At 34.8% G+C, this 25520-nt stretch overlaps 1 protein-coding gene across 3 annotated transcripts in view; it reads left to right on the forward strand.

The window, feature by feature from the left end:
* The window catches only part of LOC121367655, a 31280-nt gene extending 5760 nt beyond the window's left edge, over window positions 1-25520 (forward strand). For 2 of the 3 annotated variants that reach the window (XM_041491951.1, XM_041491952.1), the window contains exons 6-12: window positions 1098-1299; window positions 3121-3420; window positions 4012-4241; window positions 5651-5774; window positions 9653-9835; window positions 10636-10814; window positions 17143-18489. In XM_041491951.1, the coding sequence (XP_041347885.1) occupies window positions 1098-1299; window positions 3121-3420; window positions 4012-4241; window positions 5651-5774; window positions 9653-9835; window positions 10636-10814; window positions 17143-17310 (1386 nt within the window). In that variant the 3' untranslated portion in view covers window positions 17311-18489. Of the gene's footprint in view, window positions 1-1097; window positions 1300-3120; window positions 3421-4011; window positions 4242-5650; window positions 5775-9652; window positions 9836-10635; window positions 10815-17142; window positions 18490-20384 lie in introns of those variants that run through there. The other variant, XM_041491953.1, reaches the window with a different exon arrangement.

Consider the following 25520-nt stretch of genomic DNA (forward strand, 5'->3'; position numbering starts at 1 on the left):
CACGGTTTGTGTGTGTATGTGAACAGACTGTCTAATAGTGAGAAACCTCACAGAGGTTCTCACATGGTTTGTGTGTGTGTGTGAACAGACTGTCCAATAGTCAGAAACCTCACAGAGGTTCTCACAAGGTTTGTGTGTGTGTGTGAACAGACTGTCCAATAGTCAGAAACCTCACAGAGGTTCTCACAAGGTTTGTGTGTATGTGTATGTGAACAGACTGTCCAATAGTGTGAAACTTGACAGAGATTCTCACATGGTTTATGTGTATATGCGTGTGAACAGACAGTTCAATAGTGAGAAACTTCACAGAGGTTCTCACAAAGTTTGTGTGAACAAACTGTCCAAAAGTGTCTGTTATCCCAGTTTTGTAGGGGAACATGCTACTTTTGCCCAAATTAAATAAAAATGCCAAAATCTGGTTAATAAAATTTAATCTCATTTGTTTTACTACCAAACAGCTATATAGGGTTCCAAATGAATGACTATGCATTCTTATATGGATTACAACTACTATTGTGAGTAGAATGAAGAAAATACATGAGGAAAAGTTTTCAGGCCAGCTGATGTTGCCTGAACATCTCCATCTTTTTTGTCAGAATGTAATGATTTACTCCAGCACCATGGGTTCAGTTGGAGGTCGTCGAGAAGTCCTCAGAGTTTGATATTGATGGGTATGTCTTGTGTCCAAACTTTCGGACGGTTCTCTTCCAGGTGTGGGCAGTTTTGTAGGATGTGTTCTGGCATTTGTTCTTCAACACCACATTCACATTGGGCAGTATCTGCGAGACCCATCTTTTTCTGGTGTTTTTTCATCCAGCAATGTCCATTTTGCAGACAGAAAATTATGGTTTGTTGTTTTCTGTCTAACTGGTTTATGCAGTTTTTGTCAGAGGTATCCATTGTTTCTGGTCTTCTATGTTTCATGGTGAGATTGCATTAATTAAATTTTCTATAGTCTTCATTATTTATTTTGACCATATATTTGCATTATACATGTAATTGCAGTCATTTCCGAATTAAACATTAATTCTACTCATAATTTTGCTAACACATGCTAACATCCACATAAATTTGACATGTTCATTGTATTTCCTCAGTTATCCGGCCATTCTCAGTTGACGTATATCCGCTATGATGAGTCCAACTATCCTGGATTGTACGACTTCACTTGCAAGGATTCCCGTGTACTGTGGGGCTGTGTCAGGATCGTCCAGAGTCTTGACGAGGCCAAGCTGTTGTGTGAGGTACACACACAGTGTCGCAGTTTTGTCGTCTTCTCATCAGAGCCAGAGACAGAAAGTGAGTGAAACAGAATTTCATGCCAGTCACTCCAATTACTAAATCTTCAATTTGTTCAAATAAGATCAAAGTTACTGTAGTTATATAGTCAAGGGAGATAACTCAAATTTTAATATTTAAAATGCTCCAGTCTTAATGTACGAAAGGGCAGGATTTAGTTCAGTCAGTTGAGTGCTTGCCTGAGGTGCTTGTGTTGCAGGATAGGACCACCTCGGTGGATCCATTCAACTGATCGGGTTTTTTCTTGTTCCAACCAGTGCACCACAACTGGTAAAAGGCTATGGTATATGCTTTTCTGTCTGTGGAAAAGTGCATATAAAAGATCCCTTGTTGATAATGGAAAAACGTAGCGGATTTTCTCTGATGACTACATGTCAGAATTACCAAATGTTTGACGTGCAATAGCTGATGATTAATTAATCAATGTGCTCTAGTGGTGTCGTTAAACAATACAAACTTTAATATATGAAATTTGTGGCATGTGCTGTCCTGTCTGAGAAAATGCATATAAAATATCCCGTGCTGCTATTCAGTATGAGTAGCCCATGTGGTTACATCAGTGTTATGTTCACTCTCTAGACCAAGTGACACTGTATTAACTATGTTAATTGTTAGAAACTTAGTATCCATGGATGAAATTGTGCTTAGACAAACATTCCTTTCCTAGAGGCACTGATTTTCCGCGATCGCGGAATCGCAGACGGAATCGCGGAAATGCCTATCTGAAACGGCATTTGATTAATTAAAATTTATTTTTCGAACTAGAAACTATGGACACCGACATCTGCTTGTGCTACGCTACGACACTAGTACCTTTGTATGTTACGCCAAATGTTTAATGTAGAGTATCTAGACGTTTTACCAATCGTGTTTTCTTCGCTTATTCCCGGCGATTTAACGGGAAAAACCGATATTTACTCAAGTGAAAGATATATTATGTTATGTTTGCTTATCAATTTTTAACATTTGCGGCATTGCCATATTTCCGATGTCACAAAGGAATGCAGTAATTGCATGTTGTATGCTAGCCTTTGTTCAAAATAAATTATACAAGGGAAGTGATTTATAGTGTGATCGTTTGTAATTATTTTCCCGATCATATCGTAAAGAAAACCGAAAATGTCCGAAGTCTGTGTGGTGGCGTATTCGTGTATAAATTTAAACCAAAAATAAATACAAACTACTGACATGTTTTGCCTCATTGCACATTTATTTATTTTATACCAGCAAATAATTGCGGTGTGTGTGTGTGTGTGTGTGTGTGAGTGAAACAAAAACAGAATTTGTTTAATACTGAAACGGAAAAAAACTGAATTTGTAACATGAAACGGAAAAAGGAAAAATCTGAAACGGAAAATCAGTGCCTCTACTTTCCTGAAAAAGATTTTTATTTAGAAATTGTTATTGTTCACTATTAAAAAAAAAATTCAGACAAATTAGCAGAAATATTTTGTATTTTGGAACAATTCATAATTAGCTTTATAGTCTTTTTCCATCCTCCTACAAAAATGTTTAAAAAAAAAAAAAATCAGTTTGGTTTATGGTAAGAAGAAAAATAAAAGTATTTTTCTGTGCAATTTCAAAAACTGGCTCCAAAATAAATAACTTGTAGTAAATTCCATAATATGAAAAAGGCGTTCTCTGTGAGAAGGACTATACTAATATAGGTACACAAGTTCATGTTGGGCAAGAACTTAAAAATGTACACCATCACCACCAGTACATGCTGAGTAGACTACCCCGAAATGAATAGAAATACAGTTGACACAGTACAAATAGTAACTTGTTTGTAAAATAAAATCTGTTGACATTTTTCCCCAGATAAGATGACCGTGGTATTAAAAAATTCCATGAACACCAATCCCATCCTTAGTTCAGACACAACCTTGTTTGTAAAGCAAGGGAGAGAACATGGTTCCAGACCTCGTATTTTTGACAACAAAGACAGAAACCAAAAGCCCACCATGACACCAGCTGCGACTCAGAAAACAACTTCATCGCCAAGTACAAAAGAAAGTAAGCTGCATGCACGAGTTCTGTGTGTACAGAAAACCCTGAAGAATTATCAAGAGGCGCGGCGCAGTCGAGAGAAAAGACTCATGGCTCACATGGGGCTGAAAGGTATGTTTAATTTGTCCTGTAATATGGCAGTGGGCCCATTGGGCTATTTCTCATTCTAACCACTGCACCACAACTGGTATATCAAGGGCTGTGGTATGTGTTATCCTGTCTGTGGGATGGTGCATATAAAAGATCCCTTGTTACTAATGGAAAAATATAGCGGATTTCCTCTCTAAATGACCAAATGTTTGACATCCAATAGCTGATGATTAATAAATCAGTGTGCTTTAGTGGTGTTGTTAAACAAAACAAACTTTAATATGGCAAATTCTGCTCCAGAATCAGTGATATAGGGTTTATGCAGCACAGTAATTGTTGCTTATTGTTGCTTTATGTTGCTCTAGTTTTTTTCTCTATACCATCAGAAAATAACCCTAATGTTTTTTCTGATTTGCGGATAATTCTGTTGCATGTATATGTATGTTTAAAACTTGCTGCTTAACCCCCAATTTTTTTCTGAATTACTGTGGCATGGTAGTATTTATATCTTGTGTTGATTGAAATTCTGCGGGTAACAGTTTTAGCCTGATGTGATACTATTGTTATACTTGACATTTGATTTGGTGGTATAGCTTTCCTCTTCTACTGCAGGTGTGCGTGAGAGTGACTGGCGCAAATCAATTCAGTCCCAGCGAGTTGGGTCTTACAAAGGCCTGATCGCCTCGACAGGACAGAACCCACAGGGTGGAAAGTTTCTCATTCAGTTTGCCGCAGGCAATCCAGACGAACCCGTCACTCGAGCCATGTTCATATCGGAGAAGGGTCCTGATCAGTTCCACGTTGCCCAGGCTATCACCTACCAGATTGACAGACTGCTGGGAGTAAGTACTTGTTAGTAATACCCATGTAGTTCCAGATGTACATGTATAAGATATTAAACAAGCTTCTATTTCGTATCATGGTTATGTCCCGAGGAAAATTATTTTCAATTGTCATGAGCTTTAGTGAGTGACAATAAACATTATTTCATGAGGAACATACACATGGTACAAAATTGTAGCAAGTTTAACATCCTATTTGTTACCCATTAATCGATTTCAGTTTATATTTATTATTAAACTGATTTGATTAACCTTCTGGTAAAGTCATAGTGCACCAGTCATCATCATATGACATTGAGGTGACATTGGGACGTAACATTTGTTGCAGCAAGTTTGTTTGTGTTAGTAAGTTATTGGAAATTTGTTTGTTTCACACTGTATGATTATTGTTTGACTGTTTCAGTTGTTGCTACTAATGAAAAAATATTAATGCAAAAGCCAATGATGAATAAATCAATGTGCTCTAGTGGCAGGGCTTGTAGATTATGGTAGCCCCACTCCCATGGCAAGTGATATTCAATGATGGGTTAGTAAATAACTATGCTCTCTACAATCTAATTAAAATTAGCTCCACTGGTTAATTACTGGATCTAACAGCACCCCGTTGGAGCTCATGTCCAGTTGACCTTTCATTCGACCAGTCAAAACCTTACTTGCAAAATCATGCCAGTGATTTGAAAAGAATTTGAAAACATTCAGGATTATGCCGAGGGTATACGAAATGATTCGGGTAAATTACGAAGTATGCCAGAAACTAATTTCAATATAAAATTTTATATAAAATTTGTTTCAAGACGGGGGAATAAAAAAAGTGATTTTATAGCCATAAAATCTGTTTATACTAGTATACAATCCAGAGTTTATTACTGCACTTTTCCCCCTGTTTTTTAATGTTGAAATAGACCAACAAGTTCGCCTATTGCATAAATAGTCTCGCGCAATATTTTTAGAATTTGTATGCTCCCGAATAATGCTATAAAAAGTGAAGTGTAACTGATCGATATTTAAATTATTTATAGATGAAATGTCACCTGGACATGGGAGTCCACGCAATGCTGTTAGGTCTACTGGTAGACAGTAGAGCTAATTTTAATTAGATTGATCTCTATGCCCGATGGCAAATGAAACAAAGTTGTTAAACATTGCATTTAAGTCTTATTTTGTAAATATGAATATCCTGTCCCCCCTCCCTCAAATCTAAGGGTTTTTAAGCTCTATCTTCTTCTTTGTCACATATCATATTATTCTAATTAGAAAAATTGTATTTACTAGTACTTAAAGTAGGGCTAGTGAATTTTTAATCATGGCTGGTAACTTTTAAATCACTGATCCCATGGCTAGTGGATTTTAATAACAATTCTAGAAACCGTGTCTAGTGGTGTTGTTAAACAAAACAAACTTTGTTTCAGCTGTATCACACACCACCGACAATAACTGGTCGTCTCACACCTAAAACAGTGGCCCAGTTCTCGTCAGACCACATCTGGAAGAGTCACTTTTCTCCAATCCTACAATCAGATGGAAGCTTGAAAGGTTTGGTGGTCATTAAATAATATATGATTATTCTGACTTAAATACTTTAAGTTTCTCTGCTTAATATTCAGATTAGCAAAACCTTTTACACTTCAGTTATATTTTGTTACACGTATTAATGAAACAAACCTACATTTCTTAACATTAATAAAGTTAACACATTTAAAATGTTAATAAAATTAACTCAATTAATAATACTTGTTTGAGCAGATAATTTTCATCATAAAGTGGAAAATAATGTTATTTGTATTAAATGTATACTACCAAATCAAATCCCATAGATGACAATAGTAACATATGTGGCTAAAACTCCTACCTGCAACGTATCAACCGACATAAACGCCACGGATATAAATACTACCACTCCTTACACTTAAAGTGAATCAGAAAAAAATGGGGGTCAAGCTGCTCGTTTCTGAGATAACGGGTAGCGTCTATGACTACCCTAGTTTCGCACAAAATTCTAGTACTTTTTTTTTTTACAAGTACCCCATACATGTTTCAAGCACAAGGCTACTTGACACATTGGTACTAGATGAAATAAAATTGCACATTTTTTTTACCCAGATGAAACTATTATTTTTTACAACCAACACACTCACATTTATAACCAATCACAGGACTTGTGGTGTTCACTTCTCTATCAAAAGTTGGGTGCACCTCGAACTTTGACCCAGCCAGAAGTTATTTGGTTTAGTACTACCTATACTGATAACATACATTTTTCAAAAAGTGTCCAGCTATGTGTCTTTATGACAACCAGGATCTGGTGTATTCTGACATAAACTGACAACCTCACTGAAACTGTTGTTTCTACAGTGGAACCTAATATAATGTACACCTAAAAAAGCATATATATTGCATATAGTTTTGTACAAATGCAATATGTCATATTAAACAACAAAATGTTTTAAAATAAAACTCCTGAAGATATTTACTTTCAGTTGGGTGTCTGTACTCAGGTATATATGTAGAGACAACAAAGATAGTCAGAGTACCTCTACCCCTTTAAAGAATTCCATTAAAACACATGCACTTGATTGACCCCTAGATTATGAAGACCTTAACAGGCACATCAAAGAAATATCAGTATTAAAAAAATACACTGTCTGAGGAAGGAAACACAAACATGACTGTACCTGTATGAAGTAATGACTTAATGTCCTGAACATTAGTGTTGGGAGGAAATCCTGTATGCTGGGTGTGGGTGTCTTCAAGTTACCAGGTGTGGGAATTTCAAATCCATCGGCCATGCTGATTTTCATAATGAACCATCAAAACTATTGGCAGCCACCAATATTTCTGACTATATTTTATTTATAGCCTACTGTAGTTGGAGGTTTTAATAGTTGTGATATCTGGAATAATCATGCAGCTTTAACACATTTATTTTTGATTAATTACTGAAAAAAAACTATTTTTAAATGACAAAATTACCCGAACATCTATTTTCTTGCATTATTTTCTAATCCGGATGAATACAATATGTACATTAAATGTATTCCTACAATGTGTAATCCAGCATTTTATTTAGCTAGTAACATTAGGTAATACAGCTTTAACAATAAAATAAATTATCAACTTAATCCAAGGCAGATAATCAACTCTGAAAAAATTGGTTCTGAATCTAGTATAAACTCAAAATGCTTTTCATGAGAGCTAACTAAGTGATTATTAAGAAAAAAAAATGATCTGGAGATCTAAGTATATGTTTAACAACCTTATTGTTATGTACAAATAAGAACAGAAGGCACAATAGTGACAACAAATTTAATTATGTTTTTGGTAAAGTTTTTCTTAAAATTTACTTTAAATTTTGCATAAAACTACAAATTTGTTTAAAATATAACTTAGCACCCTATAAATATGTCAAAATGACAATAAAAATCAACTTCTTTACAAATTTGAGTTTTCAGAATTTCATACATAAAAAATTAACAATGTTAATGGAAACTAAAGACATTAACCCACTATTGGCACATGCTATTTTTAATATAAAAATAAATTGCTATTAAAATCTTAGTTCAGGTTGCCTATATATAATACCATATTTAAGAGCAGTTGTATATGGCAAGTCAAATACCATGTAAAAAGAAATTATTGAAGTCTTTACAGTATGAATTATAGGCCAAAGCCAACTTTTCTTCAGTGCTAACTTTGATTCAAACTCCATTCAGAGCCATGTACAGAGATTATTGTCATGGTCAAGGTCATTGTGAACTTGCATGATCGAGTGATGGCTAATTAATCAACCAGTATAGTTTAATTAAATAAAATGACAAAATCATAATATTTTTTATTATGCACTGAATATGTGCTATAGGGTGTATACTACCAAATCAAATCCCATAGACGACAATAGTAACATATGTGGCTAAAACTCCTACCTGCAACGTATCAACCGACATCAACACCACGGATATAAATACTACCACCCCTTACACTTAAAGTGAATCAGAAAAAAATGGGGGTCAAGCTGCTCGTTTCTGAGATAACGGGTAGCGTCTATGACTACCCTAGTTTCGCACAAAATTCTAGTACTTTTTTTTTTACAGGTACCCCATACATGTTTCAAGCACAAGGCTACTTGACACATTGGTACTAGATGAAATAAAATTGCACATTTTTTTTACCCAGATGAAACTATTATTTTTTACAACCAACACACTCACATTTATAACCAATCACAGGACTTGTGGTGTTCACTTCTCTATCAAAAGTTGGGTGCACCTCGAACTTTGACCCAGCCGGAAGTTATTTGGTTTAGTACTACCTATACTGATAACATACATTTTTCAAAAAGTGTCCAGCTATGTGTCTTTATGACAACCAGGATCTGGTGTATTCTGACATAAACTGACAACCTCACTGAAACTGTTGTTTCTACAGTGGAACCTAATATAATGTACACCTAAAAAAGCATATATATTGCATATAGTTTTGTACAAATGCAATATGTCATATTAAACAACAAAATGTTTTAAAATAAAACTCCTGAAGATATTTACTTTCAGTTGGGTGTGTGTACTCAGGTATATATGTAGAGACAACAAAGATAGTCAGAATACCTCTACCCTTTTAAAGAATTCCATTAAAACACATGCACTTGATTGACCCCTAGATTATGAAGACCTTAACAGGCACATCTCTATCACTTCTCTATCAAAAGTTGGGTGCACCTCGAACTTTGACCCAGCCGGAAGTTATTTGGTTTAGTACTACCTATAGACATATGACTTTGAGGATGAAATGAGGTTCAGTGGTAGAGCAATCACCTGATGTACTGTGGGCCATGAATTCAATCTCCCTCGATGGACACGCCCAGTGCTAAGTTGTTTTAATATCTAATGTATACAACCCCTGCAATTATCCATGGACACGCCCAGTGCTAAGTTGTTTTAATATCTAATGTACGTATACAACTCCTGCAATTATCCATGGACACGCCCAGTGCTAAGTGGTTTTAATATCTAATGTGTACAACCCCTGCAATTATCCATGGACACACCCAGTGCTAAGTCGTTTTAATATCTAATGTGTACAACCCCTGCAATTATCCATGGACACGCCCAGTGCTAAGTCGTTTTAATATCTAATGTGTACAACCCCTGCAATTATCCATGGCAATCAGCAGTGCTGTGGAGATTGCCATGAAGTTTATAATTCTCCACGGCACTTTTTGCCTTGGACTATATTCAGGATTTTTGTCAATGGCATGGTTTTTCCTATGGACATTTTCTTAATTGCAGGGCTTGTATATAAAATATTATGTTATTTGAGCTATGTCAATAACTTAAGAAAATGATTGTCTTATTATTTATAATGTTAAGCACATGCTGCCATTGCAGTAAGGATAAGTTTTCTCACATACATTTCAGGTCTGTTTTCTGTTCCTATGCCACTTGTGATGAAGCCTGAACCCCTTGCTCTCCAACCGCTGAAGATGATGGTGAAGAGTATTAAAAAATTCAACAGACAACTAAAACTGCAACTGGAATATGTTCTTCTCTGGGGATTTGCCAAAATCTCCAAACCTTCAGGAACACATATAGGATATAAAGGTAATGCTTTATCATACATACAATACACTTAGGTTTTGTCAGAGCAGTACCAGAAACTCATAAACAATTATTGACTCATGTTAGAGATATAAGAAAGTAATGTAATATTTAATTATCTTGACCTCTGCCCTATAGCCCTGTCTCCCTAGTCCCATGGATAAACAAAATCCACATCTACAAATGCATCTAAACAAATACCAAACACAAGCTGGCTTGGATAAGCAAGAGCAAAAGAAAAAGATGTCTGGACCATTGAAATGAAGGAAAAAGAAGGAATAGCTGTCATGTGACCGAAACAGGTTGCCAATGACACAGTGGAAAAGATTACTGATATGATTGGCTGTTAGGATGTTTGGACCAGTCCATCATTATGGTGGGGGGGGGGGGGGGGGGGGGGGACTGCATAGGTTAAGTATTCATGAAAACAAGAAAACGATCCAAATTTTCTTTTGAATCAGTGTTTTGTGTTTTGTTGACTATAGTTCAATTTAGGTATGCAAGTAAATTCTTTATTAACAGTGTTATTTTGTCTACATCGGAGGAATTATGTTATTGTTGTTGTCTTTTATTGTTACTGACACTAAAACTGCATTTTCTGTTTAATATTTGTTTTGGGTGGGTTTTTATGGGGGGGGGGAGCAGGGACATAAAGGTTTTTGGTTTTGGTTTTTTAAAAACTTTTCTTACCTCAAATAATTGGCAATGTCAATATTTGTTTGGCTTTTAGTTGCTCCAGTGATTGATTTGTTCACTTGTTCAGTTTGATAATTCGTTGAATCTGTGTCTACGTTATATTTCAGATCATCTGATCCACTTTGATGCAGACCAGGCTTTTCAGGATCTGTCACTGGACATCTCGGGCTACCTGTATCACTGTCAGTTTCCGAACGTCGTCTACAAGTCCCTGGCCTGCTTCAGGTGTACCAGCACCCAGACACGCTCGCAGCCTCTCTCGTCGGTGTGTTCGCTAGGCCAAGAGGTAAACATAGTGTGAACACTACTGTCTCAAATTAATTACATGTTTGTCTTGCTTAGATGAAGGTATTTTATCCTATAACTTACACCTAATATCCTGTCATAAGTCCATTTGATATATTTCTTTGTTAACCTGATTAATAATATTTTTCTGTCAATGGGTCATTTACCTACATGCCAATAAGACCTGTGTACCTGAGCGTAATGTTTTGATAAGATTTAGTTAAAGCACGTGACATCAAACTACATTTGTGCCAATCCTGATGATGACGTATTACCGATGAAGGTGACTTTACTAAATATCAAATTAAAATATTCTTTTACAAGTGTTATAGGATAAATACAATTCACTATTTGTGATTCGTCAGGAGTATTTTTTAATATGTAAAATACTAACCTCATCTTGTTGATTAGTATTTGTTTTGGCAGAGACTAACAAATACCGATTAATGTAGACTTTGTTTGTATTTTGCATATTAAAAAATACTCCTGACGAATCCTCTTTATATAACATTTCTGTCGGTAACGACAAAAGCGTCTGTTTTTGCGTTGAATTGAATATTAAATTTGTGTGTTTGCATCAATTTCTCATAAACGTTTAAATCCTCTATCAGTGAAACTTTGTTTAAAGTTTCATTGATAAATAAATGAATGCTCATTTAAGAAATTAACTTTAAAATTTTTTAAAGTGGGTTTTTTTTTCATGTAAGAATAGATTAATCTGATTGTTGCATCACAAATTATTTCTTTATTTACCGAAACGAGGGCGGGACATAGTCCAGTGGTAAAGTGCATGGTCAGTTTGGGATCGATCCCCGTCGGTGGGCCTATTGGGCTATTTCTTGTTCTAGCCAGTGCACCATGACTGGTATCTCAAAGGCCGTGTTATGTGCTGTCCTGTCTGTGGGATGGTGCATATAAAAGATCCTTTGCTCCGTGACTGTCAAAATAACCATATGTTTGACATAAATCAAAGTGCTCTAGTGGTTTCATATTTTTTTTTTATTCACCGAAACAGTTTATGGTTGGCGAGACATTTAATTCCATAGAATTCTTGTTAAAATATAAAAATGCAGAATTTGTGTGTGTGTGTGTGTTAATTATATATAATATATATACACATTAAATTTTATAATTGTGTGAATTTGTTTTCACACATGAGTGGACGTAAAATTCAAAGTTGATAATAGGTGCAAAATAATTCTGTGTATGTCATGTTGGGTAGGATACTTTCTGAAAGTAAAAATGAAAATGTATGCAGTTATTAACATAATAGTATTGTTATTATACACCACTAAATATCACTGAGTGTGCAGTTACTAACATAATGTTATTATACACTTAATCTGGTGAAGGGGCCAATGTTAAATCACTTGCTTGATGCACAGTCAGTCTAGGATCAATCCCTTCCATTAGGCGATTTCTTGTTCCAGTCAGTGCACCACAACTAGTATATAAAAGGCCATGGTATGTGCTATCCTGTCTGTGGGATGGTGCATATAAAAGATATCTTGTTACTAATGGAAAAAACATAGCAGGTTTCTTCTTTAAGACTATTATGTCAAAATTACAGAATGTTTAACATCCAATAGCCAATGATTAATAAATCAGTGTGCTCTAGTGGTGTCGGTAAACAAAACAAACTTTTTTTAACTTAGTCTGATGAATGCCAGTGTATTCATATGGTTAACAGCAGTTTTCATAGGCAGAACAAAATATTTTGCTTTTTTCCTGTTACATGCTGGAGTAAATAGAGTAGGTAGGAAAAGCATTTTTATTTTGTAAATTATTTAATATGGTAAAATACCAATGTGATTGTATCATATAATTTTCTTGATAATTTTTTTTTTAATTATTAGGAACGGTAAATTAAAATTAGTGTCTGTCAGATAACTGGAAACAATCAGTAAATTATATTAAGCATAGTGATACGTTTGCAACCCTATATAGCTGTTTGGTAGTAATGCTAATATGAATAAATGTTATCCAGATTCGGTCATTTTTATTTAATTCCAGCAAAAGCTAACCTACTCCCCCAATAAAAATAGGAGCCTGTACGCCTTTGATATTATGCCTTATTTCTAAATCATTTTCTCCATTCAAATAAAATAGCCATGTTGAACTAAATATACCTGTAGTAGCAGTAGATCACAGATACGTTGATTTTTATGACTAATGAATTTGGTTAACAGCAAGCATGCCAGTTGGTCTAGCTCATTTTCTTTGATGTTTTACGTAGAGTTGATATTGTTTTCCCTCTGGTATTCAAAGACTTTTTAGCATGGCATTATGGGATGCTGGAGCAGAATGTTTGTTAACATTCTTATTTAGTTTAGTTTGTTCGTCCTGCATTGCCATAAGCCAGACATTTAATAAATGTGTCTCCTAGATATATATAGTCTTTTCAGCACCAAATATCACTTTCTGTGTGTAATTTAAACTTATCTAATTGGCCAACCACAGGAAAAAATTTCTACAAATTACTTCTTAATGAATTCTGGAATAATAATAATTTTCTTTGTGGTATCTTTCAATATCTATGAAAGTCAGGATTAATTTCATAAATGACAAATAGTATACACAATAAATATTATCTAACATCACTTGTGAGTATCTGAAACTCATCAACAGATCATTCACAATGTAACAGAAATTTTCAAAGTTCTTAGTTATGTCAATTTTTGTGTTGATTATGTTTAGTTATAGTCTACTGATTACAGAAATGTCACTACTTCTTCTAGAGTGTTAGTTTTAGTCACAGAATCTCACTTCCACTATTTTTAGGAAATGTTTTACGAACTTATAAGATTTTTCGCTGCAAAGACATATACAGAACACTATATTGATGGATTTTTTAATGGCATTTATTAACACAAATATTAAATAGATATTCTGCATGTTCTACTGTACAGATATAAATCAACAACAAAGATTACAAATCACAAATGAACAGTTTTTCTTACTTTTCGTCGATGATGAATCATGTCATCACGTACAAACCCCAACAGATAGTCACCCATCATGTTGCAGTCCCATTTCCCTTGATATCTTCTTTTCATAGTTGATATATCTTGGTGAAATCTTTCGTCGTGTTCTTCACTGATGTTACCCATATTTTTACTGAAGAAATACAGGTGAGAATAGAGGAAATGCAATTTCAAAGACATCTGGCATCCTAGCTTTTCATAAGTCTTTATCAACTTTTCTATTAACTGTTCGTAATTCCCACTTTTGTTATTCCCAAGGAAATTTTCAACCACTACTCTAAATGACCTCCAAGCGTTTCGTTCCTTTGATGTTATTTTTTCTTCAAATTCTTGTTACTGAAGCATCTTGCGAACATCTGGTCCAGTGAAAATACCACCTTCGATTTTTGCTTTTGACAGATGTGGAAACATGCTGGAAATGTATTTGAAAGCTTCGCCTTCTTTGTTCAGGGCTTTCACAAACTGTTTGACAAGCCCAAGTTTGATATGTAGTGGAGGCATAAGAACTTTCTCTGATTCTATCAAGGACTGGTACTTCACATTCTGTTTTGTATAGCCTCCTTGGAGTCCTTTTAAGAAGCTAATCATTTTGAAATCACCACAATACATGTAGTTTCCAAAAGAAATTTTAAATTTTCGTAGTTTTCCTTTATATGCACAGAGTGCCCAATTGGTATTGATGGATACTGATTTCCATTGTGCAGAAGAGACACCGGTCATTTGGTTCTTGACCAATATCCAGTTCATGAAACAAGTTCTCAATGTCATTACAGAAACAAATCATCTTTCACCAAAAAATATTTTGAGAACCTTTCATGTCTTTTCCTAGCAGCTGTAGTTCAACAACTGTTGTCCAAAAGGTTTCACTCCATCAGTCTTGATGTTAGAAGCTCTGCATTAGACTTTGTCAGCCTGAGATCTCAAATCAAATCATCCAGTTCCTGCTGGTTTGGAAAGTGTGGTTGTTTCTTTCTTCGTCAGTATGATCAACGTAAGATTCTTCAGATTCAGATTCAAAATTTTCACCTTCACTCTCCAAATCTTTAGCAGGTAGTCTTGGGACATACAGTTCTTCAGAGTGTGGAACTGGAGCAATAGATGATGGAATATCTGGATATGTGATATGTTGATTTTTTGTTTTCTTGAATCTGGAAATATCCACCATACAGAAGTGTCAGTCATTCACATGGTTCTGTGGTTCTCTCCATATTCAGGGTATGGCAAAGGGCAGTGAGGGGTGGTCACCTCACATCCATCTCTCCAAATTTGATTGACATGTACCACAAACTACGTGTGTAGCCCATGATTTGTCTTGATCCCCAATCTTCATGCCAAAGTATAATTCATAAGCTTGTGCAAATTTCGTAGATACTTTTATTGCATGCTTTACCTGCCTTGGGCTAATATAGAATCCACAAACGTAACAAAATGAATCACCAGAATGTAAGCAGCTTTGCGATGAAGACATTGCACACCTGAAAAATACTAAGTTGAACTATGCAACGTATTAGCCTATATATACACCATCTGGGGGCAGCACTAGAATATTCTAGAAAGTACCAAAACATTCTAGAAAGCATCAGCTCCTAAAAGGTACTGGAATATTCGGTGCTTGGAATTTTAAGAATGTGGAATATTTTTCTAAAAACTGACATATAGTACAAATTAATGCCAAATGTATGCTTAATCTAACAAACCTGAATGGAAAATGCAAAAATATCAACATAATAAAAATTTTGTTACATTATATAATGTTAAGTTGTAACATACATGTATATATATTCAGTTTTCATTATTGTTCCTGGACCAAAATTGGACTCCTAAATACAATTTTTTTTATTGTATTGTATTAATTTAAAAATAATAATTTAGTTATTAACTTTAATAAATAAATATCACCAATTTCTTTTAAATATGTTGAAGTTACATATATATAATATTCAAATGTCTAAGTATTTTAAAATTAGTATTTTGTGACTGACATCTTGTGTTTATTTGTTACCATATGTAACTGACCTAATAAAAGAAATTACTGTGTTTAGGACTTGTTAGGATTTAGGACCAACTTTAAGTGATAACATTATAAGAACGACCACTATAAAGGTAGAGTCTGTTGTTAGATGGCATGATGGTGATTACTGTTACAGTAGTTTTATGTTCGAAATTACACATTATTTTTATACATGTTAGTGTTGTAATACTTGTGTGATATGTGAAATCATTAACCAATCTGAATGCATGTTAAGAGCATCCTTATTTGCATGTTACGATTATTTACTGTTTGGTTATTGTCATAATGATTGTTATCTTTTTGTGTTTGTAGCTGGTTTACATGTACATTGTACTTAAAATGAAAACATTTTTAACATAGTTATATTTGCAGATCTCGAATGACATGCCAAATTAAATGAAAAGTATTCTGTAACCTACATGTATCCTCCCAATCTATAGACTCAATTAAGTGGGCTTGAAGACCAGTGATGTTAGATAATCAAATAATAAATGGCTCTTAATAATTTTAATCAGCCCTCAAATTAAATGCACTTTTGTTTTCTTAGTATGAATTTTTCTAAAACTGATTGCCATGTGATGATTTATTTTCATGAGATTCATAGGTGCCCTTAGTCAACACATCTTGCCTAAGGAGAACAGAAGACTACCAATTTGCAACTCTGATTATGCAGGGGTGCAGAAATAGAAAATAGAAATATAGAACCAACTAAACTTTACTAGCCCGTAAGAATTTCTGCTAGTCGGCCAGCCTATAGAACAATATTACTATTTAACGATATTATAATATCACTGTCTCCACTTTAAATTATATATTATTAAGTACCCTTGGTAAGTGATGAACATCAAGCCCCATAGCTTGATTGACAAATCAATACATTTTTTAAATATTCTGATATAAATGTTTTCACATTTTTTTCATATAGATTTTTAAAATTCAAGTGACATCCAGTAAGTATTTAACAGAACAATCTATCCAAAACACAGCAGCAACATACTTTCAACATAAACAAGCAATTTCTGGAAAGTATTGACCTTTGACCGGTTCTGTTTCCGTCGTCTATTAGTCACAAAAACAGAGATCGCCCGTCGGACTGGTAGTTGCATGTTTTAACTCGTCTGTCCGAATTTTTACTCTCATTTGGCGAGCGGGCAAGTATTTTCTGCAGCCCTGTTATGTAGAAAAAAAGAACACATCTTTAACAACATTGGTTATAAGTTTCAATGGCAAATCATTTAGTTTTTACTTCATCTTGTGAACCAGCTACATTGATGCATGTGATGTTTTGTGTTTGTTTTGTTTACTAACTGGCACTGGTAATGTTCTCGTTCTAGGTTATAAGGCGCATGAAGTCTACTGGCTACAAAAATCGTAAAGATCTGAAGATACATGGCATTTCGGAAAAAGAATACATTACATTAATAAATGATGCTGCAACCTTTACACTCATAATTGTTGATAGATGTGTTAGTAGGTTTGGCAAGAAAAAGGTTTTATACTGAGATTAGGTCTGTTTTAAAAACAACAACAACCAAAACAGGAACAAAAAATGATTGACATAATCAAATAAAACTGCAAAATCAATGCAGGTTGGTCCTCTTGACCTATAATCCCACCGACTGAAGATTGTGACTAAAACAGATTTAGTAACAGGCAGAACCGATGTTTCAAGGTCCTGGATTTAGACCCAATTTTTGTACTTGCCATAACAATCATAGCCACCAATTAAAAACTGCTCAATGAAACAAACATTCCTTTTTGTGAACATTTTATAAACATATATTACACAATCATATACATGTTTAAAATCACACCTGGTGAAAAGTATTGGGTAATGTTTGTTAATACTAAATTAATACCGATAATGGTTTTAAAAACTTTTTGTAATATAATCATGTATATTAAAAGTAACATAATTTTGAATTTATTAATAAATATATATTTTTATACAATGTCATGTAATATGCAATATATTTATTGTATTTGGATTATATGTCATCAAGTCACATTGTTATATTACATTTGTCAATGCTTCTTAACATTTCTTTATTTTGCCCACACACGAAACCAAATTTGACATTGTCAAACCATTTCTAATTTTTGTTACCTAACTCTAATTGGAGGGACCTAGATACAATGTAGAAATTAGCATCAGTGTTCTAGCCCAACATTCATTTGGGTTGGAATTTACTGTCGCACCATTGTTGGTTAATGATAACCATCACTGAGAAAGCCACCGGTGAGTCTATACCGTGTACCAGCAAGAAAATGTCAATCTTTTTGTCAATAATTCCATTATGTTTTGATATAAAAAGAAAAGGAAAAGCGTTTTAGAAATAACAGAAATGTTCAATTTTTATGTACAGTTTGTAAAAACAGTGTTCAAGATAAGCTCGCTTTAGGTGAAGAATGCCATCTGCTCATGGAGTATTTTCGTGATTTAAAAAATAAATGTATTTTAAATGGATCTCTATCTAGCAGAGACAGATTAACAAATTTAGAGTTTAGTAGGATAAACTAGTCAAGAAAATATAATTTCAAATGCCATGATCAAATGAGATTCTTCACTGTGGGTGGGTTTTGCTATTTCATTATATATTGACCAACACTTTTTACAAATTTCACTTATAAAAAGAACCTTTTTTGTTCTTTCCAAAACACTGTTTCCTTTATTTTCTATATTAAGGCAAACTGAAATTGTTGACATGAGGTATGAGGTACTTGTACTTGTTGCCCATCCAGTCTGACAGTGGGCCGGTGATAAAGGAACTGATCCTTCACCACTGGCCCACCAGCAGCATCAAATCTGACAATGGGCCGGTGATAAAGGAACTGATCCTTCACCACTGGCCCACCAGCAGCATCAAATCTGACAATGGGCCGGTGATAAAGGAACTGATCCTTCACCACTGGCCCACCAGCAGCATCAAATCTGACAATGGGCCGGTGATAAAGGAACTGATCCTTCACCACTGACCCACCAACAGCATGCAGTCTGACAATGGGCCGGTGATAAAGGAACTGATCCTTCACCACTGGCCCACCAGCAGCATCAAATCTGACAATGGGCCGGTGATAAAGGAACTGATCCTTCACCACTGGCCCACCAGCTGCATCAAATCTGACAATGGGCCGGTGATAAAGGAACTGATCCTTCACCACTGGTCCACCAGCAGCATCAAATCTGACAATGGGCCGGTGATAAAGGAACTGATCCTTCACCACTGGTCCACCAGCAGCATCAAATCTGACAATGGGCCGGTGATAAAGGAACCGATCCTTCACCACTGGTCCACCAGCAGCATCAAATCTGACAATGGGCCGGTGATAAAGGAACTGATCCTTCACCACTGGTCCACCAGCAGCATCAAATCTGACAATGGGCCGGTGATAAAGGAACTGATCCTTCACCACTGGTCCACCAGCAGCATGCAGTCTGACAATGGGCCGGTGATAAAGGAACTGACCCTTCACCACTGGTCCACCAGCAGCATGCAGTCTGACAATGGGCCGGTGATAAAGGAACTGACCCTTCACCACTGGTCCACCAGCAGCATCAAATCTGACAATGGGCCGGTGATAAAGGAACTGATCCTTCACCACTGGTCCACCAGCAGCATCAAATCTGACAATGGGCCGGTGATAAAGGAACTGATCCTTCACCACTGGTCCACCAGCAGCATGCAGTCTGACAATGGGCCGGTGATAAAGGAACTGACCCTTCACCACTGGTCCACCAACAGCATGCAGTCTGACAATGGGCCGGTGATAAAGGAACTGATCCTTCACCACTGGTCCACCAGCAGCATCAAATCTGACAATGGGCCGGTGATAAAGGAACTGATCCTTCACCACTGGTCCACCAGCAGCATGCAGTCTGACAATGGGCCGGTGATAAAGGAACTGACCCTTCACCACTGGTCCACCAACAGCATGCAGTCTGACAATGGGCCGGTGATAAAGGAACTGACCCTTCACCACTGGTCCACCAACAGCATGCAGTCTGACAATGGGCCGGTGATAAAGGAACTGATCCTTCACCACTGGTCCACCAGCAGCATCAAATCTGACAATGGGCCGGTGATAAAGGAACTGATCCTTCACCACTGGCCCACCAGCAGCATCAAATCTGACAATGGGCCGGTGATAAAGGAACTGACCCTTCACCACTGGTCCACCAGCAGCATGCAATCTGAAGAAAGAGTTCCAGTCAACATTTTCCTTCTGACTGATTTCATGTACTTAAAATCAATTAAATATTTTGTGATGTGTTCACTTTTTGAATTACAACTGTTACAGTACTAAAAGTACTGTGGCATATTACCATAGGGACTCTTTGTTATGATCATTAGTTATTTTGTGTATTTAAAATATAATAAAAATATTTTGTGAACAGTACCGTAATTCTTTCACTTCTTGAATTACACCTGTTACAATGCTAAAAGTACTGTGGCATATCACCGTAAGAACACTGCAGTTATGATAATTTTATTTATGACATATCAGTTGAGAAGCTCTGCCCTATACATTTATCTCTGGAATATGTCTGTTTACTTGCTCTGCTATTTAAAACCAGGTGATAGAGAGGAGCAGGGAGGATGATGGAGAGGAAGAGATTAATGTGAAGGACAGGAATGAAACTCAGGTTGTCACGGCTGTGAATGACGCAGCTACCAGCATCCTTGGCATTGTCGACACATGTGTCAAACAGTTTGGCAAGGATCAGGTTGTCTACTGAGAGGGGAGCTATCACTCTCGGTTACCATCACTCCCTTGAGACAAGTTCAGGGACAGTAATATTTAGCTCCCCTTAGCATGTGAATTTATATGGTATCAATAAGATAATATCTTAAATGGCTCCACATAACCTAAGTTGGAGAGCAGTTTATTGTTTCAAAAAAATTTCACGATTGAGATCTGAGACAGAACACAAATGAATGTGTGACAGATACAGTACACCAACCAACACAAAAAAGTCAGCTAGACATAGGTGGTGTTTTTCCAGTTTTATTGGTTGCCTTTATGGATGGTATGGTCTTTTTTTTCTAAATTGTTTTTATTTCTATTTTTATTTTCGTGTTTATATATCCAGTTAAGCTTAAAGTACCCTATCCTGAGCAAATTTTATTTTAATTTAGAGAAATAATTTCATGTAATGATTGATTTTTTGTTGGAAAATAACTTTAGATTTCTACTATTTTTAAAATTTAATAGATAATTTGTACATTAATGGCTAGTCATTCGTTGGTAGTAAGAGACATGGAACCATTAAAAATCTCACTGATTAGGATCCGATAACAGGGTGCGAACAAAGTACCAACCAGCCTTAAGGTCTAACTATTATGCCATGATTTTGGTAATGTGATCAAAGTAAGACGTAAATTTAAAGTGGTTGGAAAGAAGAAATGTTTAATTTTAAAATGCACTTCACACATTTGTATTTATGGTTATATGGCTTCCAAATTTAAAATAGTTGGATGAACACACAATATAGTGTTCTAGGAGAAACCAACTATGGGTTGCTAGTTGACTCTGTTGTTGACTTGTGTGCTGTATATATAATTACACTTTGAAAAAAAGCAACTATTTGTTTCTAGTTGACTTTGTTGTTGGGTTTGTACTGTAGTTAATTATAATTAACTACGTAATTTATGATTCTTTACTTAATTATTTCAAGATCTCAGTGTGTGTGTTTGTGCGTGCTTGCATGTGTGCATGTGTGGGTGCTTGCGTGTATGCCTGCTCATGTCTTTATGTGCAAGCCTGCTTTTTGTTAAGAATTGAATGTGATGATGTTTGACATTCATGGAATTATAAAGCACCAAACGGCATAGTCCATTAACGTGAAGCCATTCATACCCAAGTGAGGTAAGTAGTTCTGTGGTTCATAATTCCATGAACATAAAAAAATTATCATGTTCAATTTTTATGATTCCAAGTTTATAACTGCTTCATCATTACAAAATCCTATGAAATTACAACAAAAAATCTTTCTTTAAAAAAATAATAATACGCAATACAAGAGAAATCTTAATTCTGCGGAAATTCTCACACACGGTACATTAATACAAACATCTTTAAAAAAAAATGTCTGCATGTTGTTTTAATAAATAATAACATTTACTGATTAACAAATAAACAGTTATTTTATTAACAATAACCACCCCCTTTTTTTTAAGCATTGTTGAAAGTACACATAGTGCAAAATTGACAAATTGTTTATTTTTAAAACTGCACACGATGTCTATGGCTGATCAAAGATAAAAAACAAATAATAAAAAGGTCCCAGATATTTTCTATAAAATATGGAATAGTGGCCAATATTAATAAAATATTACTAGTCAGTAGTTTGTGAAAGAAAGGGAGAAAGTGCATGTTTTGAAGAAATTGTTTTTATAATAAACTAATCAAAATGGTTACAAGATATTCCTACCTAACATTAACCTGAGAGGTGTTTTACCATGCACAATATACCTGTGTGCGTAGGTTACACATTCACACTTTGTTATCTTTTTTATTGGTCACACTTTGTGTATTATGCTGTTGTTAAATGTGGTTTTTAGATTATTTTATATTTTATGGTGTGGTGTATTTTAAGTGTTCAGATTCGTTATTACTTTAATACCTGTGCGCGTCTCATATTTTACTATTTACTATTTGATACTGTTTTTTAGACAGCAGTTTTACAAAATTTCTCTGTGTTTTAAAAAAAAAAATTTTTTTATACTATTGTATATCTTCCTGTTTTAACTTTAAAATTGTGTTCTATTGTTCATTTAGTCTAATAGATAAAAAGCATTCGGTAGTCAGTAGTGTTAAATTTTAAATATACTATTTGTTGATTTGTGTTTGAGATTGTTTGCACTCAGTAGACTCGGTATTTAAACGAAAATTATGGTGAAAGTACAAACTGTTTATTTTTTCAAACAATATTTAATTTTTTTTTAATTCAGTCTCTATTTATATTTCTCTCGAAGTCCCTCTTTATCTACACACTAATAATTGTTTAAAATATGATCTGTTCTAAAAACCTGATTTTTAAAATTTCAATACTGTTCTATCAGTACCATAAATGTGTTTATTGCTAGTCAGGTAACATACTAGACTAGACTAGACTAGACTAGACTACATGTACTAGAATACTGAATATATCATTTTAAATGAATTATATTAAATATAATTTTGTACTATAATATATAATTTATGTGTACATTGTGGTTCAAATGTTTGTAAACCAAGTTTTTCCAATGATGTGCTAGTTATAACTTGATAGGTACAGTCTGTTTCTATAACTGACTGTAAGAAAGATGGGGGTGGGTTTTTTTGTTTGTTTGTATTTTAAAATTATTATTATTATTTATTTTAAAATTGTTTTTTCAAGATGGATGAATATGTGGTGTGGGTTTGTTTTAATGGCTGTTTTAAAATTGATCAGGTTGTGGGGGCAATTTTATGCCCATTCGGTCTGCTGAAAGAAAAACATTTCAAAGCATAAAGCATGGCTGGTTTTATTTTGTGGGTAATTGGTACATACATGTACATGTACAAACATTGCCCTCCCCCCCCCCCCTTCTTATGGATCAGTCCCAAGAGTGGCTTTGTTATTGTGGCATATATTTGATTAATGAGGAGGTATGTATTGTATTTGATTAATGATGAGGTATGCATATTATCTGTGTGGGTGTTTCTAGGCTGTGTTCTTATTTAGTTAATGTTTGTCTGTTTTGCTGGCTTTAACCACATTAAACAATTAATACAATTACTATATTTATATGAACCATTATAAATATGTGATTATAAAACTCAAGGTATTGTGAATACTCTGAATTATTTCGGGGGACATTTAACAACTACATATCACAAAATCATGTGATTGGTTTTCCGCGACCTCCTTTCCAAATAATTCTTTTTAACATGCATTTTGAATGCAAATTTAATGCATTCCATTAATCCCACTCCCTCTCAAAGTGGTCTGTAATTGTTAAATGCCCCCAACTGATATGTATTTACCGTCTTGTCAGCTTTAAACTCGATTGTGCTATTATTGTACATTTTTGTGCTAGCTGTTATTGTAAAAACAATAATCATACAGTGCTCGTTACATATAGTTATTTATTATGTAGAATATTTATGTCAACTGTTCAATCACTGTTATAAGATGTTTTTATTTTATAATCGTAATAATACTAGTATTGGAGACATTCACAAAGTACCATCATGATGAAAGCGAGTGGTGGGAGGGGCATTACAATGTTTGGTGTATTTGTGTCCATTGTTAAACGAGATTGGGCTTGGATAGTGGGCAAGATGGACACGCATACATGTGGGGTTTTAGAGGTCTGTATGTACCTACCTACCTACCTACCTACCTACCTACCTACCTCTCTCTCTCTCTCTCTCTCTCTCTCTCTCTCTCTCTCTCTCTCTCTCTCTCTCTCTCTCTCTCTCTCTCTCTCTCTCTCTCTCTCTCTCTCTCTCTCTCTCTCTCTCTCTCTCTCGGTCTGTCTGTGTGTGTGTGTCTCTCTCTTGGTCTCTCTCTCTCTCAATATACATGTACCGGGGTAAGTCAAAGACTTTCCATTATGTCTAAAAAATTCAATTAACCCCTCCCCTTTTTGTAAAATTTATTTTATTGGTTGAGGTGTTGTAGTATATCTATGATGTATATGTTGATTGAATTGCTGCATGTAGCAGTTTGAGCCACGTAATACTACAGTGTTTCTATTGTTATCTATGGGATTTCATTTGGTTATATACACCCTGCATACATTTCAGATGTTAGAAGAAAGATCTTGCTCATGATTTCACATAATCCGAACACATTATATCTCAATTGGTACCAAAGGGAAACAGTCATATTTTATTACAGTATTTTGTTACTAGGCTCTGGTGGATATACATGTACTACCTCAATGGTACAACTTTATGTGCCTATAAGGTCAGCCATCATCCTAGTTTTTTTTTCTTTAAAGAACCTGTATATTTTTAATTTGTGATTGGTCACCTTACAGTTATCAGTGGTCAAGCTACTTATTCTACAACAGGGAAATACACATACATGTTTATTTTTTTTCAAATTAAAATGTATGGTAATGTTGCACCTGCCTATTGTTTTGTCCTGTTAATATTGAGCAGGCTACATTTTGAGTGTCAAATGAACTGGCGTTATTTCTGAATAAAAAAAAATTAAAATACATTTTTAAACAACTAAAAGGATTTTGAAGAAGTGTACTGCAGTCCTATTTTTAAAAAAGGTTTTTGGAATCATGAAATGCTACAATGTAATGTTCTGGATAAATTCATTTAAATTTTTGGATTTTATGTTTTGTTGTTGTTTACCTTTTTCAATGTTAAAACTCAAATGCAGAATACTAACAGTAAATTTTTAATGCTATCAAGGACTTTTCTTCTCTCCCCCCCCCCCCCCCCCAAAAAAAAAAATTAAAACAATTGTCATTATCATAATGATTACAAGTTTTTACTCTTTGTTTGTTAACAGACATTAGTCACATTTTGTCTTAATTAGAGCTATTCTGTATTCCGAGTTTTAAATTTTTAATCAACTCGAAACATTCAGTGTTAATTTGCTTGCTTGTTGTAAAATTGTGATGGTCAGTAATTTATTGTTTAATATAGCCAATATTAAATTTTGTAATTTACACAACAAATGTACTTGTTTTGGAGTTCAGTGAATAAAACACTCATTTTGTAA

This window comes from Gigantopelta aegis, chromosome 3 (assembly GCF_016097555.1).
Source record: "Gigantopelta aegis isolate Gae_Host chromosome 3, Gae_host_genome, whole genome shotgun sequence".
NCBI lineage: Eukaryota > Metazoa > Mollusca > Gastropoda > Neomphalida > Peltospiridae > Gigantopelta > Gigantopelta aegis.